Raw genomic sequence first — 17088 nt, forward strand, 5'->3', positions numbered from 1 at the left:
TGACAATCCCACTCCAGAACACTGCTGTCCTGACAATCCCACTCCAGAACACTACTGTCCTGACAATCCCATTCAGGAACACTGCTGTCCTGACAATCCCACTCCAGAACACTACTGTCCTGACAATCCCACTCCAGAACACTGCTGTCCTGACAATCCCACTCCAGAACACTGCTGTCCTGACAATCCCACTCCAGAACACTGCTGTCCTGACAATCCCACTCCAGAACACTGCTGTCCTGACAATCCCACTCCAGAACACTACTGTCCTGACAATCCCACTCCAGAACACTGCTGTCCTGACAATCCCACTCCAGAACACTGCTGTCCTGACAATCCCACTCCAGAACACTGCTGTCCTGACAATCCCACTTCAGAACACTACTGTCCTGACAATCCCACTCCAGAACACTGCTGTCCTGACAATCCCATTCAGGAACACTGCTGTCCTGACAATCCCACTCCAGAACACTACTGTCCTGACAATCCCACTCCAGAACACTGCTGTCCTGACAATCCCACTCCAGAACACTACTGTCCTGACAATCCCACTCCAGAACACTGCTGTCCTGACAATCCCACTCCAGAACACTGCTGTCCTGACAATCCCACTTCAGAACACTGCTGTCCTGACAATCCCATTCAGGAACACTGCTGTCCTGACAATCCCACTCCAGAACACTACTGTCCTGACAATCCCACTCCAGAACACTGCTGTCCTGACAATCCCACTCCAGAACACTGCTGTCCTGACAATCCCACTCCAGAACACTACTGTCCTGACAATCCCACTCCAGAACACTGATGTCCTGACAATCCCACTCCAGAACACTGCTGTCCTGACAATCCCACTCGGGAACACTACTGTCCTGGCTTGGCAGCCCTACTACCTTCAAGGATTTTCCTTAGACTGTCAACTCAGAAGCTGGGACAGTGGGCACACTAAGGCTGGTGGTGGAGACAGGAATTACCTTGAAAGGTGTGAACTACCACAAACAGCCCTTACCATTCCCACCCACATCTCCATCTAGCCTTCCCATAATGCTCCTTGAAACTGTACAGATGACAAAGGTTCCCAGGAGTGGGGACACTGAGTGACAGTCCTGCTACCAACACTTCAAATTACCTGAAGAGCTCTTTGGCTTCCAGGAACTGGAGTTGTGCAAACTGTATAAAGCCTGCCTGCTGCAGAATCCTCCTGTACATTACCTGCAAAGAAAAAAGAATCAATCATCTCCTGAAGACACCTTAAACCATCACCAGAGTGGTAGGCTGCACTGTCATCCAAATTCCGACTGACTGCATTCCACAGATATAAGAAGTTACTAGTTTAAAAAAATACTTAAATCTATGTAGTTATCCCTCAGTAGTGGAAAGGCACTGGTTCCAGGGCCCCACAGATATTAGCCTATGCTCAAGTCCTTTATATAAAATAGCATTGTATCCCTTAGAATCTATGCACATGCTTTGCGTCATGTCTAGATTATCTGTAATACCTAGAAATATGTAAGTCTAACATAAACAGTTCTTATACTATGTAGTTTATGGAATAATGTCCAGGAAAACAATCTATATACCTTCAGCACAAATGCAATCTTTCTTCTTGTAGTATTTGAGGTGGAGCTCAGAATCCCATGAATGCAGGGAACTGCTGTACTGAGCAGGGGAACCGATGTGCATATGTATGTGCACATAAACTTATGCATACATATAATATACATATATATACACACACATGTACATGTGCCTCCTCCACAGACCTTCGGTAGTTTGATTCCATACCAGGATTTTGTGACTGCTTCAGCCTCTTGTTGCTCTGATATAGATCAATGACCTCAGGGGTTCTGGCTTGTTCTTCTGCTCCTCTGAAAGTGACTTTGCAGGAGTATCTCTCACAGATCGCTCACACATAGGCAGGTCAAACTTATGTACTGCATACATACATGGGCCTTTTAGCAAAGCTGAGGTAGTGTTGCATGCCCTATCTCCTGGAGACATTTGGCTCACATTAATAACAGACTATCTAAAGTTCTTGCAGTAAATTTCTACCTTGCCTGTACATGGAGCACTGCAATCCAACTTAACTCATCTGCAGGATTCTTCCATTCTTGTAAGATCCAACAATAATAACACATATACACACAGGCTAGAGCACTGGCTGCTCTTCCAGAGGTCCTGGTTTCAATTCCCAGCACCCACATGTCAGCTCACAACCGTCTGTGGCACTACTACACAGATATACATGCAGGCAGAAATGTACATAAAATAAAAGTAAATAAATGAGTCATTAGAAAAAAAAAAAAAGGTTAGGTGGTAGTGGCACATGCCTTTAATGTCAAAAAGCAAGAGGCAGAGGCATTCAGATCTCCCGGTTCAAAGCCAGACAGAACAACTAGGGCTACACAGAGAAGACCTGTCTCAAAAGGGGACAAAATGCACAGCACACACTTCAGGAGAGTCCATCCTTTCCTCCCTCCGGTCACTCTCCATTTCTGAGCTTTGTTAAGGTTTGTCTGAAATGGTTTCTGGACACATTTTGTTCTCATGTGTGCCAACATCTTCGTCCTGGCACGCTATCTCCCAAGTGAAGATGGGAATTCTGATTGATTTGATAGATACGAATTCTTCTTCTAACCTAGAATGCCAAGAGGCCCTTGAATACAGGGTAAGCCCATTACTTACCTGAGTACCCAACCATCAGTTTGAAAATTCTCTCCTATGTATTTAGGGATTATTAATCTGAAGGACTCCCTGGATCCACATTTTTTTGTCACCCATTGCCCCAATTTTAAAGGTGAAAAATTCTATTTAGAGATAAGCTTTTACTCCAAAGTGACTAAAGTAATAAATGGTTGAGTCATGATCTAAAACCAGACCTCATCCACACATTCTATTGTTTTTTAGAACAACTGTTCTCTCAAATCATCTTTAAGAGGTTTTTCAGTGGTGTGTGTGTGTGTGTGTGTGTGTGTGTGTGTGTGTGTGAGAGAGAGAGAGAGAGAGAGAGAGAGAGAGAGAATTCATTTGGATTGCTGGGCATCAAACAGAAGCCCTTGTGCATACTAGGCATGTGGTCTGCTGCTGGTCTCTGCCCCAGTTCACCATGGTTTTAAGGAGCTTCCCAAGCATGGCAGCAGTGCCTTTAGGGCAGTCCATTTCAGCATGCTGCTAAGGGTCCTATCTCCCTTCTTTTTTTCTGCCTTTATCTTTCTTCTCTGAAAGCTGCCATCTGACCAATGACTGGACTTAATATACCACCTTGTAACAATAAGCAGAATATAGAGAACTTCTGGCCAATATGCACCTCTATTTCTGGAAGTAGAAATAATATGAGCCATGCTTGTAGCAGGAGGATTAAAAGGACCCATTAAGCATGAGAGAATTCTTAGGCATATCCAAGCTTGCTACAGAGAAATCAGTGACAGCAGCATCTTCATGAGGCTACCAGACTCGAATGCCACCCTTGTGTTACCTTATCCCCCCCTCAACTTCTCTGTATCACCCCCAGAGAGAGACAGAACCACCACCAACTTCCCAAGCCTACATTAGTCTACAACGTTACCCCCCAAATTCATGTCAACAGAATTTGGAGGTGCAATGTGTAGGATGCAGATAGGGTTGTATGAAGTCATGAAGGCAGGGCCCTAGGATGGATGGTACTTGTGGCCCTCTTGTGACAGAAGATGAGACCCGAGCCAGCACACTCCCTCACTATCTGTGATGGCTTGGTGTTGCCAGGTATGAGCTGAACACAGTCTTCACAGGTTCTGAAGTAACATGAGCTGTAGAAGATGTGCCAGAAAAGTGGATGGGACCTGTCAATGAAGCACTTGACCTGGGCAATGATCCATCTTTTGAAATCTTGTTACGTGCATGGGACTACACATACACACACACACACACACACACACACACACACACACAGCTGTTTGCATAGCTCAAGGAAAATAACATCCATATAAAAAAGAGAGCTGAATTTACAGCATTACAGGGAGAAAGCAGCAAAGGAACAGAACCTGCCCGTGGGAGGGGCTGGAGGCTGGACAGCAAGGAAACTCATGTGATTTCATCAGGGATTGGCTATGCCCTCTGCTCTTGTCAAAAACAGCAAAGGTGAAAAAAAGCAAAATAAGAAAATGCTGAATAATGTGAGTGCGACACACATGGTGCTTGTGGAAGGGCAGGGCAGCTCTCTAACAGCAACTGACACAATGCCACGACTACGTGCTGCTCCGGCGGCTCCGCTTCACACCGACACAGCCCTCCCCGCCTGCACTGTGTGGACAAGTAAGGGAGGTAAGGAAAGCACCAGCAGTTGTGCCTTTGAGTTTGCTGCCCCCTGCTGAATGCTGATAGGTCAGTGCCACTTGAGCGAGTTAGAAGGAATGAGATGTTTACACAGAGAGCTCTCCCTCCAAATTCCCAAAGAATGGACGACACGTGTACTTTTCATTCACTGGCAGAAGTGAGTAACTACCCTTTGCTCTATGAGGCAACTTGCATCCAAACATACCTTTTCTGCCATAGCAACCAATCATGGGTAAAATCTGACTGGTTTGATTCAAATGACAACAGAAGTGTCTACATACCACCATAGTTTTAGTTGTTTGTTGTTGCTCTTTTTGCAGCACTAGGGACTGGACCTAAAACCTCACCCAATCTAGGCAAGGGTATGTCACTTTTTATCTTGAGACAGACGTATCCTCAATCCCCAGGTTGGCACTGAACTCACTCTGTACCTCAAGCAGGCTTTGAACTTGAGGTCCCCTTACCTCAGGTTTCCAAGTAACTAGCTTTACAAGTCTAGGCCTCCAGGTTTAGCTAACATGTTTTAGTACTCTCAAATATGAAGAGTGCCCTTAATGACACATCTGATCAAGTAGGAATTTTGGAAATGTAACTGATATGACTGATGGTGTTTATTATATAAATAATATTTAAAGCCAGCATTTCTCCAGTGCACTTTGTGTTTTCTCCTGGCCAGGTACAGTCTCTGTGCCTGTGTAGTTCCTGTACTTGGAAGACTGAAGTTCTGTAAGGGAATGAAGTGGCTGGGCTCCTGCAATGAGGTACTTTATCTGCACTATGGGCAAAGCACTGTCTATAGATGATAGACAAAACAAACAAACAAACAGACAGACTTTTGGGGGGGCGACAACCTTTTGATACTGTGACATGGTAACATGAGGTCTAAAACATTAGATTTATACAAATTGGATTTATAAATGTTCATTTATAGCTATCCTGGATGCAAGTGGCCCCTGCTGTCCATAGAGCGGACATGCCTGCACATTAATTCAACCCCACCTCAACAAATACATACTCTAGAATCAGAGATCTCTTGGCCTGAACTAACTCTGATAGTTTCAAGGAACCATGTTCATAGCTGTTCTGAGGAGGTGACTGAAGAAGGGAGTTGATCTCAAATACAGCCGAGTGTACCAAGCTGACCTCCCCCAGTCAGCCGTGCGATCTTAGCTGAGCCTTTCAGTTGTTCTGATATTTGCTTCCTTACCTACAGCACATGAGCCATGTTGAAAACCATCTCAGGATGGGCACAGAAGCCCTGCACATGGTCTTCTGTAGAGTGAGCCTGGTGCGTCTGGTTAAAGCTGACTGTTTGTGCTTACAGGCCTGCTTTCTCGTGACCAGAAATTACCAACCTGAAATTTCTCTTTTGGAATGTTCCTCCGGGCTCCTTTTGCCAAGACCAACGCTTCCTCTACTCTCCGGTTTGCTAACAGATCCTGTATTTGTTTTTCCAGAGGTAATGGAACCAAGATGTAAACTCCCTTACTTGTAGCAACAATCACTCGTCCTGAAGGGAAGAAAAGAAAAACATTAAAATTGTTGGAAGAGAAAAGGACTGCCTCCCTCAGAACATGTCTGCTTTCCTCACATTGGGCCCTTATCTGACCCACTAATCACACCCACCAGATTTTCCAATACCATTCCAAACAAGATCATGGTATGATGCTCCCTTTTCTTCCGCCCACACTGACAACTGTTGGGAAGGGTAAGCCTTACTGTCACACTGGATAATCTATGCTCTTTATCCCTTCTCTGTGTGAAACTGCCCACTGATTTAGAAACCCGTGAGGAGACACAGATGCAGAGCCCAACGCAGCCAGAGCCCCATCACGGAGCATCATCAAAACCTCACTGAACATCTTTTCCTTCATAAGCTGGGTGCACAAACGAAGATTTCGACTCAGTGTTTTGGACTGAGAGCATTTCACGTTTCCCTTCCATCCATGCACCACCTAGGAAGTCCACTTACTGTTTCTCTACCATCCTGCCAGCTGTCCTTGTCCACCACTGTAGCTCTTGTACCCAAGACTTTACAGCAGCAGTTCTCAACCTGTGGGCCAACCCCTTTGGGGGTTGACTGGCCCTTTCATAGGGTCGCCTAAGACCATCAGAAAATAGATACTCACATCATAATTTATAACAGTAGCAAAATTACAGTTATGAAATAGCAATGAAAATAATTTTTTGGGTGGGGGTGTCAGGGTCACGACATTAGGAAGGTTGAGAACCACTGCTCTGTAGAATTCTGACTGTGAAAGAGTCAGGACTGCAGTCTGCACTAGCTCCTTCAACTGAGCTTTCAAATTAAACTCCGATCCTTCTCTTAACTCAGCAGTCCCTCTTCACAGGAAGTACTGGCTTATTTCTTCTGTCTCCTACATCCCAATTAAAGTGGTTCCCCTTGTTTTCTGTCAGTGTCTGGCCTCTGCTCCCATGTAAGGTAGACTACTCTGGTCTCCTCCATGTCTGTAATACCCATGCTAGTTTGAACCACTCAATATTCAAAGTCTTGTAACTTGAGCATGCAGTCAGTCCCCTATGTCTGCAGATTACATGTCTGCAGCTTCTGAATTTGCAGGATCAACTCCCAGGAATCAAAAATATCTGGGAAAGAGATGATTGCATCTGTGGTTGCACATGATATTATTTTATTTGTCATAGTTCTCCAAACAATAAATGAAGTAATAACTACTTAAACAGTTTGTGCATGTGTAATTTAGAGATGATTTAAAACCAACAAAACATGTGTGTAGGTTCTAGGCTAATACTAAACCAAGTCATAAAAGGGATTGAAACATCCATGAAATTCACTACTCAAGAGGGATAATGCAACCTGTCCGTGTGTGTACCAAGGGATGACTGTAATTCACCTGCCAGTGCTTAACTGGGTCTGACCCACACCACTGCGGGTGCTACATTTCTTACTAAGGTTATATATATATATATATCCCCAGCATCTCAGATACAAGGAAGGCACTGTTGAAAGAACAAAGGGATCCTTAAAAGGTCTGACTTAGATTTATAAAATACTCAAAGCCATTTTTTGGACAAGTTGGGGGCATGAGTACAGTGGGCCAGTATGCCGGTAAGAAAATGGCCCCCGTAGGCTCCTAGGGAGTGGCACTATTAGGAGGTGTAGCCTTGTTGGAGGAAGAGTAGTAGTGAGGGTGGGCTCTGAGGTTTCAGAAGCTCAAGCCAATGTCTTAGTATCCCTTCCTGCTGCCTGCTGATTCAGATCTAGAACTCTCAGCTCCTTCTCCAGCACCATCTGCCCGCATGCTGCCATGCTTCGGCCATGATGGTAATAATGGACTGAACCTCTGAAACGATAACCCAGCCTTAATCACGTGTTTTTCTTTATAAAAGTCGCTGTGGTCATGGTGTTTCGTTATAGCAATAGAAAGCCTAACTAAGGCAGTGGGCTAGCAGGTGGTGCTAAAGAACAAACATTCTCAGCTATGAATGTTCTTAGGAGATTTGTGTTGACACAGGTTACGAATGACGCTACAAACACACACAAGCTTTCTATCTGGGCAAAGGGAATGTGTGGTTTATTCTGTCTCTCATTCGATTTCTCTGAACATTTTCAAATGTTCAGAATGGAAAGGAGGGAAAGTAAAATTTGAGCGCATTACACTTAGGCCACTTGCCAACTGTGCCTAACCAGCCACACTGCACCCTTGATCCTCCACCTTCCACACACACTGAGGACCCGCCTTTGGGGCCTCTTGTTCAGACACACAATTTTCTCTGCTCTAAGGTTCTGCATACACCTGCTTGGCTGATTTCTTCCATCCTTAAATGGCACCCCCAGGAAGCCCTCCCTGATATGACCAGCCGAGTCCTAAGCTACTGTGGTTCTTTACCGAAATGCTTATTACATCCTTAACCTTGTTGTCCCTGAAGCACAGAGTGTTTTTATGTGCTTGCATATGCATTGTGTGTGGGCGGAATGCATACACAGGAACACATACACAACTGTGAGCAGCCTGGCACTGTGAATCACACCTGGGTCCTCTGCAAGAGCACCTAACCAGCAAGCCATTTCTCCAGCTCTGTTTAATGTATGTTTTCTAAGCATAAGGTCCAGTTCCTAATGCATTCCCAATAACATTTATTGTAGAAAAATCACAGACAGTTTGGAATGAAAAACGTTAAGATTTCTATTTCAACAGGTACCTTCAAAGTCCTGCAGGATGCGGCCCTCCTTAAAGGGCAGGCTCTGCTTCTGCTGCTGATCCAACATGCTGTGTACTGTGATGAACTCGCCATCCAGTGCTATGACATAGGGGAAGCAAACAGCTGCCCCAATCACATTTTCTGACCAGTGTACAGGGGCACGCTGGGAAATCCCGGCCACAGTGGCAAACATGCCTAGAAAATAAAAAGAGGTGTTCTTTGCCATAGAAATGACTGGGTAAAAAGGTAACTCTCCTTCAATTCTCCTACAGGCTTGCATTTTTTAAATTTTAATTTTTTAGATTTATTTATTTATTTCATGTATATGAGCACATGGACACTCTCTTCAGACACACCAAAGGAGCGCTTTGTATCTCATTATAGATGATTGTGAACCACCATGTGGTTGCTGGGAATTGAACTCAGGACCTCTAGAAGAACAGTCAGTGCTCTTAAGCACTAAGCCATCTCTCCAACCCCAGGCTTGCATTTTTAAAACAATGACAGAATATATTCATGTGCAAAGAATTACATGTGACTTCATCACTGTGAAGAGAACTACCCTATTCAGAGAGCATCTCATATCTGCTTCTAACTACAAATGCTTTTTTTAAGTGTTTCCATTGAACTCAATGCCCGTTTAGAAATGACATGTTCCCCACCCAGGAGAAGGGCAGCCGCTTAGGAAGCCTGGCGCGCTCTTCCACACCCACCGCTCCTCCACCCACACTTCATCTCCTTCTTTTCACACGTCTGTTGACGTATTTACCGAGCACCAGCCATGTGCCATACACTCTGAGAAGCTGGCTATGCTGAGAGTTGAGGTCTGAGCACTGATTATTGGTGCTACCCCTTTATCATTGAGAACATGCATAAGCTATAAGAATACATATGTGATAACATAGAAAACTGGTTTCTTGATTCAAGACAGACTGCTGTGACAGTTACGTACACTGTACATAAGGCCCTGATATTAGGGAATACTGAGATGACTATTTTGACCCAGGTGTCAATCCATTTTAACTTTAACTTTTGAAAGCATCACACTCTTGCTTCCAAATGTTTAGACATCACTGAATTCTGGGTGAAACAGCTATGCTCTGAGCAGAGACTCCGTGACAGCATGGAGACCCTCAACACTGTGAGTCAGAATCACTCCACTTACCTTCTCAAGAGAGTCACACAGTACAGAGGCTCTGGCTATGGTTCTGACATCAAGAGGGCAGAAACCAGGTGCCATGAACCACGGCTTCTGCAGTTTCACTGGAATGAAGGGGCAGAGCCCTAATTGACAAATAAGGTCAAAGCAAGCTAGGAAAGAACCTAGAAGAGGGGCACGAGCTGGACTGTTGCTAAAGTGTCCCAGCTAGCTCTCTTCTTCTGGGCAGGTGATGAAGTCTGTTGTTTTTATAATACGGAATAAGCCTAAATGTCGTCAGCATGCAACCTAAGAGATTTGGAAAGGGCACACAGGCTTTTAAAACCATTCATTTTGGCCATGCCCCTTCTATGTTCAAGCCCACTTGTGATCTAAGTCCACATAACATGAAGAACAACTGCATTATTTTCCTTGTCTGAGAAACACCATCAAGGGGGATAATCCAAGTATTATTTAAAAAAAAAATCTGGTAAACTTGTCTTATGAAAGGTCATGCATGATCTCCTATGACAAGAGTGGTCACAAGCTACACTCAGGGAGAAAGGAGAATCAAAAATAGAAATAGGTGTCAGGCTGAAATGTGCATTTACAATCATGATAGTAATTTGTTTGAACTCTTAATTTTGGAGCCATGTAGTGATGCTATATGTAGAACCTATATCTACATATGGTATACATAAGAGACCTTACATATATTCTGCCTATTTGCTTATAAATGTATTCACTACAAGAAAGTGACACTTAAGTAAGTTGGTTCATTTACCTATGATGCTCATACAATTGAGACACAGTAAACTTGTATGTGTGTGGGGGGGGGGTGCACCCAATACATGACTGTGCTTTCCCTTTAATCTGACACTGACCAAGAGAGGGACATGGGACTCCAACAGTGTCCTTGTGAAGACTTCATAACCAGAGCAGCTAGGCTACACTAGAGGAGACGTGGAAGGAAATGGGAATCCCAGACGCAGACCCAGTGTATCATAATTAGTGCCTATCAAAGGCAGCCACCAAAATCAGCAACGGGAAGGGCTCTGCCACAGTTTGTGGACATAGTCGACAGTCATATAAAAAAAAAATAGCAACTGAAATCAGTTCTTTACATGGTAAGATAGGAGACCACATAGGTTAACATCAGAAAACACAAATGATTTTGTCTATTACCTGGAAGACAGGGAAGTCTCCCAATTACAACTCAAAATCATAAAGTAAAAACTCAAAAAGTCGACACATTGGATTATATGGGACTTCGTAAAAGGAGATTTCAGAAGGCAAAAATTACAAAGAAATACCTGAAAGGCAGACACATCGGTGTCTCAGGTATATAAAGGACACCAGACAAGACTAGTGATGACAGAGGCTTGGGTGGGTGTGGGAATGGGGTTCAATGCGTGATAGGACATGTGCTTGGCATGAATGAGGCCGAGTTTAATCACTAACACAATAAAAAAAACAAACAAAAAAATCAATCAATCAAACAAGCAACCAGCCAGCCAGACTGAAAACATACAGAATAGGTGATTCCTACTAACCTAAAGAAGCACAAAAGACTCCTAAACATAAGGAATTCTCAACCTACTCACACAGAAATGTGCTAGACTGCCAAGGACATAAAAATTTAGCAGCATACTCTCTTAGCCAAGCCTGGGGGGTGGGGGGCATTTGTCTCAGAGAAGAATATAAATAACCCTTACCAAGGGAGACACGGTAATACCCGGTATATATGTATACATGCCTTCCATAAAAAATTTTTTTTTCCTGTTTTAGAGCCAAGGACATTGGAACCAAGCATTTTCTTCTTCTATCAAGCCATGAACAGACATGGAAGAGTCTTGAATACACAGTCAAGTTAAAGCAGCCAATTTGAAAGGCTACATGTCACAGGATTCCAGAACACATTCCAAGACCAACTCTGGAGACAGTCCAAGGTTAGTTTCTGCCAGGAGATGGGATAGGGGTTTATGGCGACTAGGTCAAGCCTAAGGACTTTTAAGGCAGTGTATGATACCACAGTAGCAGTTACAAGTCACTGTATGCTTGGGCAAACATGTCAAATGTTCATTCACTTAATGTGAATTCTAACTCTTTATTAATGAGGTGTTAATCAGGGTCACTGAATATATCTGAAAAATCACTCTGGTAGAAAATGGTAACCGCACAGCCACAATGGAATTTCAGCACATGTTGGTCATTCAGACCTACTATGACCTGGCCACTCATTTCCAATGCTGCCAGGCACTCCTGAGTACAACCTTATGTCACATGTCATCTGGTCCACAGCGAAGGCATGTGAATACTAATTCTCCTAGTGACACTATTCATATTAACTGACCAACAGATACTGTGATAACTGTACAATGATGGAAGCACCTAATGTTGTGTTTCTTAGGACCACGTCATTAAGTGACATATGTCACTGAGGAACCCTCCTACTGCAAGGTGTGTTCGAAAGACCTAAGACAGCAGGCAGGATGCAGGTGCCATGAGCAGTGACTCCCCAGCTCTCCTCACCCAAGCCTCCTGGGCCAGCCAGCAGGAACTCCTGTCTGCCTATCCTCTTGACGATGGGTGGCTTCTCCTCACTGCAGTAGGGAAACAGGTCCTGGGAAAGGCCTGTGCTGTAGTTCAGGATGATGTATTGTGTGGTCAAGGCCAGGCACAAGAAGTAGCCATCCACAGCCACAGCAAGAGGCTGCTCTGGGGTGGACACTTCCTTGACAATCTGCACTCGGTCCTCGTACACCAGAAACATTTGGACGGTCCTGCGCTTCACGGAAATGATGCACACCTCCACGCAGAAAGGGTCTCCATTCACAGGGTTTTCATTTACTGCAAATGTTGTAGCCCCTTTGATGCGGGCTCCTGAGGGGACTGGCTCCAGGTTCAGCATGTTAACCAGGGTTATAGAGTTGTCACAGAGCACCAGCAGCCTATTGAGAGCTGAGGCCGCACACAGCTCGTTCACAGGTTTCTTGAAGCCCAGGTGTCTGTGTAGCTGTTTGGTGGCAATGAATGTAGCTGTCCCTGTAGGCATGGCCTTCTCCTCCAACAGGAAGTGGTAAATGAAGCAGTCGTTGGTACCAACATAGAGATTCCTGCCACAGCACTCCACACACTCAATGCTGATGTGGTCTCTGTCGCCCATCAGCAGCTCCCGTTCCACTGCAGAGACCAAGGTGAAGGCCTTGATGTTCATCATGTCTACTGGGTGATCTGTGGGAGGATAGGTAGAGAGTTTTAATCTTACAGGAAAAAGGGAAGAAACAGAAACAAGAAGCTGTGGGAAAGATCCATCATTCCCTATCCAACTGAAGAATCTGACACCGTTAGAAAACAGAAAGAAAAAGTTCCCATGAGCAGCTTCCCTGGGCAGCTGAGGACCTGGAAAGAGTACACGTGTGTGCTTAGGGTGACTTGCCCTTCCACTCATTCCCCATAGAGGTGAAAGTTCCACAGAATTTTCTCCATTGTTCCTGGGACACATACTGCAGATAGAAACACACACACACACACACACACACACACACACACACACACACACACACAATGTGAGGGACTTCTGAAAGAAGCAGTAGGAGAAGCATCAAGTTTCTTTAGTGTCTCTAGCTGCTTGCGTGTGTGTTCAAGAGAGCAGTGGGAATTATGCTCTGAATCCCTCTTTGCTCCTCCCTGTGAGGCAGGCTCCAGCTCCACATTTGTCTCTAGGATTAAACACATTAACACTGAGCAGCAAAGATCGGCCTCAGTCTCGGGTCATCCAGGTGCTGAGATGAACGAACTGTTCAGTAGGTTTGTGAATGAGTCGCTGGTGTGACGGTCACCGGAGAGTCTCACCGGGAGAAAAGAACCCTGGGCTTCCTATGCTCTCCTTTCACAAGGACTCCGGTTTACACTGCACAGATGCAGAAGTGTTACTTCACAAGGCTGAGGTAAAGTAAATCTGCTCGGGTACTATGTTTACTACCTGGCACATAGCACTCTGAAACTCTTCATTTCATTATGAAGACTAACTCCTTCCCTATGTGATGGCGTCTGCTGCTCTCAGCCCATCATTCTCCTTTATTTCCTAACATGGGCTTCGAGAAAGGAAATGCTACCAAGCTCTGTTCTCAGATATGGCTAGCTCACAGACCTGCACTGAAGGGGGGGCAAGAATTGCTGGTGCACACCTGCAATAACACGCTCAGGGGGGCAGAGGTGGACTACCACCAGTTCAGTGCCAGCCAGGGCTACAGAATAGGACCCTGTCTTATAAAATAAAGCACAAGATCAGGGGAGGGGAGAGGAGGGAAAGAAAGAGGCGAGGCTAATTACTTCTGGCTCCCTAATGCAAGCCAGCAATCCCAGCAGCTGGGAAGCCAGGAAGGGAAGATCACGCACCAAAGCTGCCTACCTGTCTCTAAGCCCTAGGACTTCTCAGAGCCTCAGGGACAGCTAGAACCCATACAGACCTCTGCAAGTAATTTCTGGGACACACAACTTTCTCTCTCTTTTAAAACAGAACCATCTATTTGTCAAGACCAAATAGAATCACCAGAACCTACCTAGACAACTGTCCCATTTAAATGCTAACGAGTAAACTACAGATATAGAAATGTAGGTTTGCTTCAATTTCTCTCCATTTAGTTTGATGCTGGCTACCGGTTTACTGTATATTGGTTTTACTATGTTTAGGTATGGGCTTTGAATTCCTCTTCTTTCCAAGACTTTAAGCATGAAAGGATGCTGAATTTTGTCAAATGCTTTTTCAGCATCCAATGAAATGACCATGTGGTTTTTTTCTTTGAGTTTGTTTATGTAGTGGATTGTATTGATGGATTTCCGTATATTGAACCAACCCTGCATCCCTGGAATAAAGCCTACTGAGGAAACAGCAGGTGTTGGCGAGGATGTGGAGAAAGAGGAACACTCCTCCACTGCTGGTGGGGTTGCAAATTGGTACAATCACTATGGAAATCAGTCTCAGAAAACTGGGCACGTCACTTCTGAAAGATCCTGCTATACCACTCCTGGGCATATACCCAGAGGAGTCCCCAGCATGTAATAAGGATATATGCTCCACTATGTTCATAGCAGCCCTATTTATAATTGCCAGAAGCTGGAAAGAACCCAGGTATCCCTCAACGGAAGAGTGGATGCAAAAAATGTGGTATATATACACAATGGAGTACTATTCAGCCATTAGAAACAATGAATTCATGAAATTCTTAGGCAAATGGATGGAGCTGGAGAACATCATACTAAGTGAGGTAACCCAGTCTCAGAAGATCAATCATGGTATGCACTCACTAATAAGTGGATATTAGCCTGGAAAACTGAATACCTAAAACATAATCCATACATCAAATGAGATACAAGGAGAAAGGAGGAGTGGCCCCTGGTTCTGGAAAGACTCAGTGTAGCAGTATAAGGCAAAACCAGAACAGGGAAGTGGGAAGGGGTGGATGGGGGAACAGGGGGAGCGAAGGGGGCTTATGTGACTTTCAGGGAGTGGGGGGCCAGGAAAGGGGAAATCATTTGAAATATAAATAAAAAATATATCGAATTAAAAAAAAAAAAGAAATGTAGGTCTGGAGACATCTAAGTCTGTAAAAACTGAATGGCAGGACAGGGGATTCTGCCATCTAAAGTATGAATTGCATCTCATGATGTCTGGGAAGAACAGAGAAAAAAGCTTTGGGCACCCACAACCACACTCCTCTTATTTAACATCAAAAAGCAGGGCCGTATATAATCCTAGCCTTTGTTTTCCCTCAGCATAGACATGCACATGTGTGGTGAGGAATATCATACAAAGTCGAATACCTCCTCTTTACTGAAGGGGTGAGCAGGGAAGAGAGGAGGGAGACAGAGCTGTACGGCAAGCACACGCCTTATTAAAAGACATAATTCTGTGGCACTTAAAACCAATGCAGCACTGTCTCATCATCTGACAGCTCAAATCGTGCTGATGACAAGTTTTCCAGTAGATATCTTTAACTTAAAAACAAATCAGAGGGCCGGAGGGGTGGCTCAGTGGTTAAGAACACTTGCTGCTCTTCCAGAGGAGCCAGGTTCACTCTCAGCACCCACATGGCAGCCCACAATCTACAGCTCCAGATTCAGGAAATCAGATGCCTGCAGGTCTTTCTGAGCCACAGGCATGTCATGGTAACAGTCATATCACGGCCAATACACTCATATACAAGGTAATACTAACATACTAATAAGAGTTTTTGTATTTTGTTTTAATTTAAAGCCTGCTCTTTTCCCTCCATGTTGCTGTCTGAGACAGGGTCTCTTTCAGCGCAGGTTAGTCTTGAACCCCAGGCCTCCTCCTTCACTCCCAAGTGCTGCAATTATTAGGCATGTGTCACAACAGCTGCTAAGAGCCTTCTCTTTTTATTTAAGCAATAGTTCATAAGAAGAAAAGTTAGATGGTGATGAGTCAAAGATGGCCACATAACTTAAAAATGGTTTTTCTTATAAGCAGTAGCAGTATTTGTCCCATGATCTAGTTCAAAGGATATATTTATGTGGCTGAAGTAAGAATTACAAAAAGGTAAACATTAGGCCACACACCTGTGCTATCATTATGTCCAACTTGCTGCAAGTTCCTCTCGGCGTGTAAACAAAATAAAAAGTTCTAAGACTGGTGACTTGCTTCCCAAGGGTCTCACAACTTCATGAGGGATATAGGACTAAAAAATACATGGGAACTAGAGAAATAATGCCTAAAGCCCAAAATAAAGGTCTTTGTATTTTGCTTTTTACATCACCTTTTTAAAACTAGATTTTGAGAATTTCATACAATGTGTTCTCTACCCACTGAGTTAACTTTAGGTCCTTATTTATTTATTTTACCTGTCAAGTTCAATTTGTGCTGCCCATATATTCTTGGATGTGTGTGTGGCCTTCCAGTGGCCTGTGGCTACTTACCACTGTAAAAATTTACACACACACACACACACACACACAGGGCCTACCCTATAAGGAGGCAACAATGCTCATACTAGACACTAAAGAGCTAACATACAAATTTATATACAAATATATCAAATATACATAAATATATCAAATATATCAAATATATATATATTTGAGTCACAGAACATGAAGATATCTAGCTGGAGTTGACCTGGAAGCTTCATTCCTATGGCTTCCTTTCATAGGGCTGGAAGGGACTTTAATACGATGTAACAATCCAACTTGAGGTTACTCATCTGTCAGACCGGAGTGGTGGTGGGGGCCTGAGTTGGATTCCCAGACTGGACATGGTTGAAGGTGAAAGTCAGCTTCCACAAGCTGTCCTCTGATCTCTACATGCATACTGCAGCAGCATGGACTTCTCCACAAGAACAAAATTTGAAAAGGAAAATCCTAATGTAAAAATATTATTTCTAGCCGGGCGGTGGTGGCGCACACCTTTAATCCTAGCACTTGGGAGGCAGAGGCAAGCG

General features: G+C 44.2%; 1 protein-coding gene across 4 annotated transcripts in view; it reads right to left on the reverse strand.

Annotated features, from left to right (window-relative positions):
* Positions 1-17088, reverse strand: part of Tgfbrap1 (transforming growth factor beta receptor associated protein 1) — a 52776-nt gene that overhangs the window by 19095 nt on the left and 16593 nt on the right. For all 4 annotated transcript variants that reach the window (XM_052193236.1, XM_052193234.1, XM_052193233.1 and 1 more), the window contains 4 exons: positions 12161-12862; positions 8491-8685; positions 5664-5818; positions 1127-1209 (listed from right to left, as the gene is read on the reverse strand). In XM_052193236.1, coding sequence (XP_052049196.1) covers positions 1127-1209; positions 5664-5818; positions 8491-8685; positions 12161-12848 — 1121 coding nt within the window. In that variant the 5' untranslated portion in view covers positions 12849-12862. The remainder of the gene's footprint in view (positions 1-1126; positions 1210-5663; positions 5819-8490; positions 8686-12160; positions 12863-17088) is intronic.

Source organism: Apodemus sylvaticus, chromosome 9 (genome assembly GCF_947179515.1).
Source record: "Apodemus sylvaticus chromosome 9, mApoSyl1.1, whole genome shotgun sequence".
NCBI classification, from domain to species: domain Eukaryota; kingdom Metazoa; phylum Chordata; class Mammalia; order Rodentia; family Muridae; genus Apodemus; species Apodemus sylvaticus.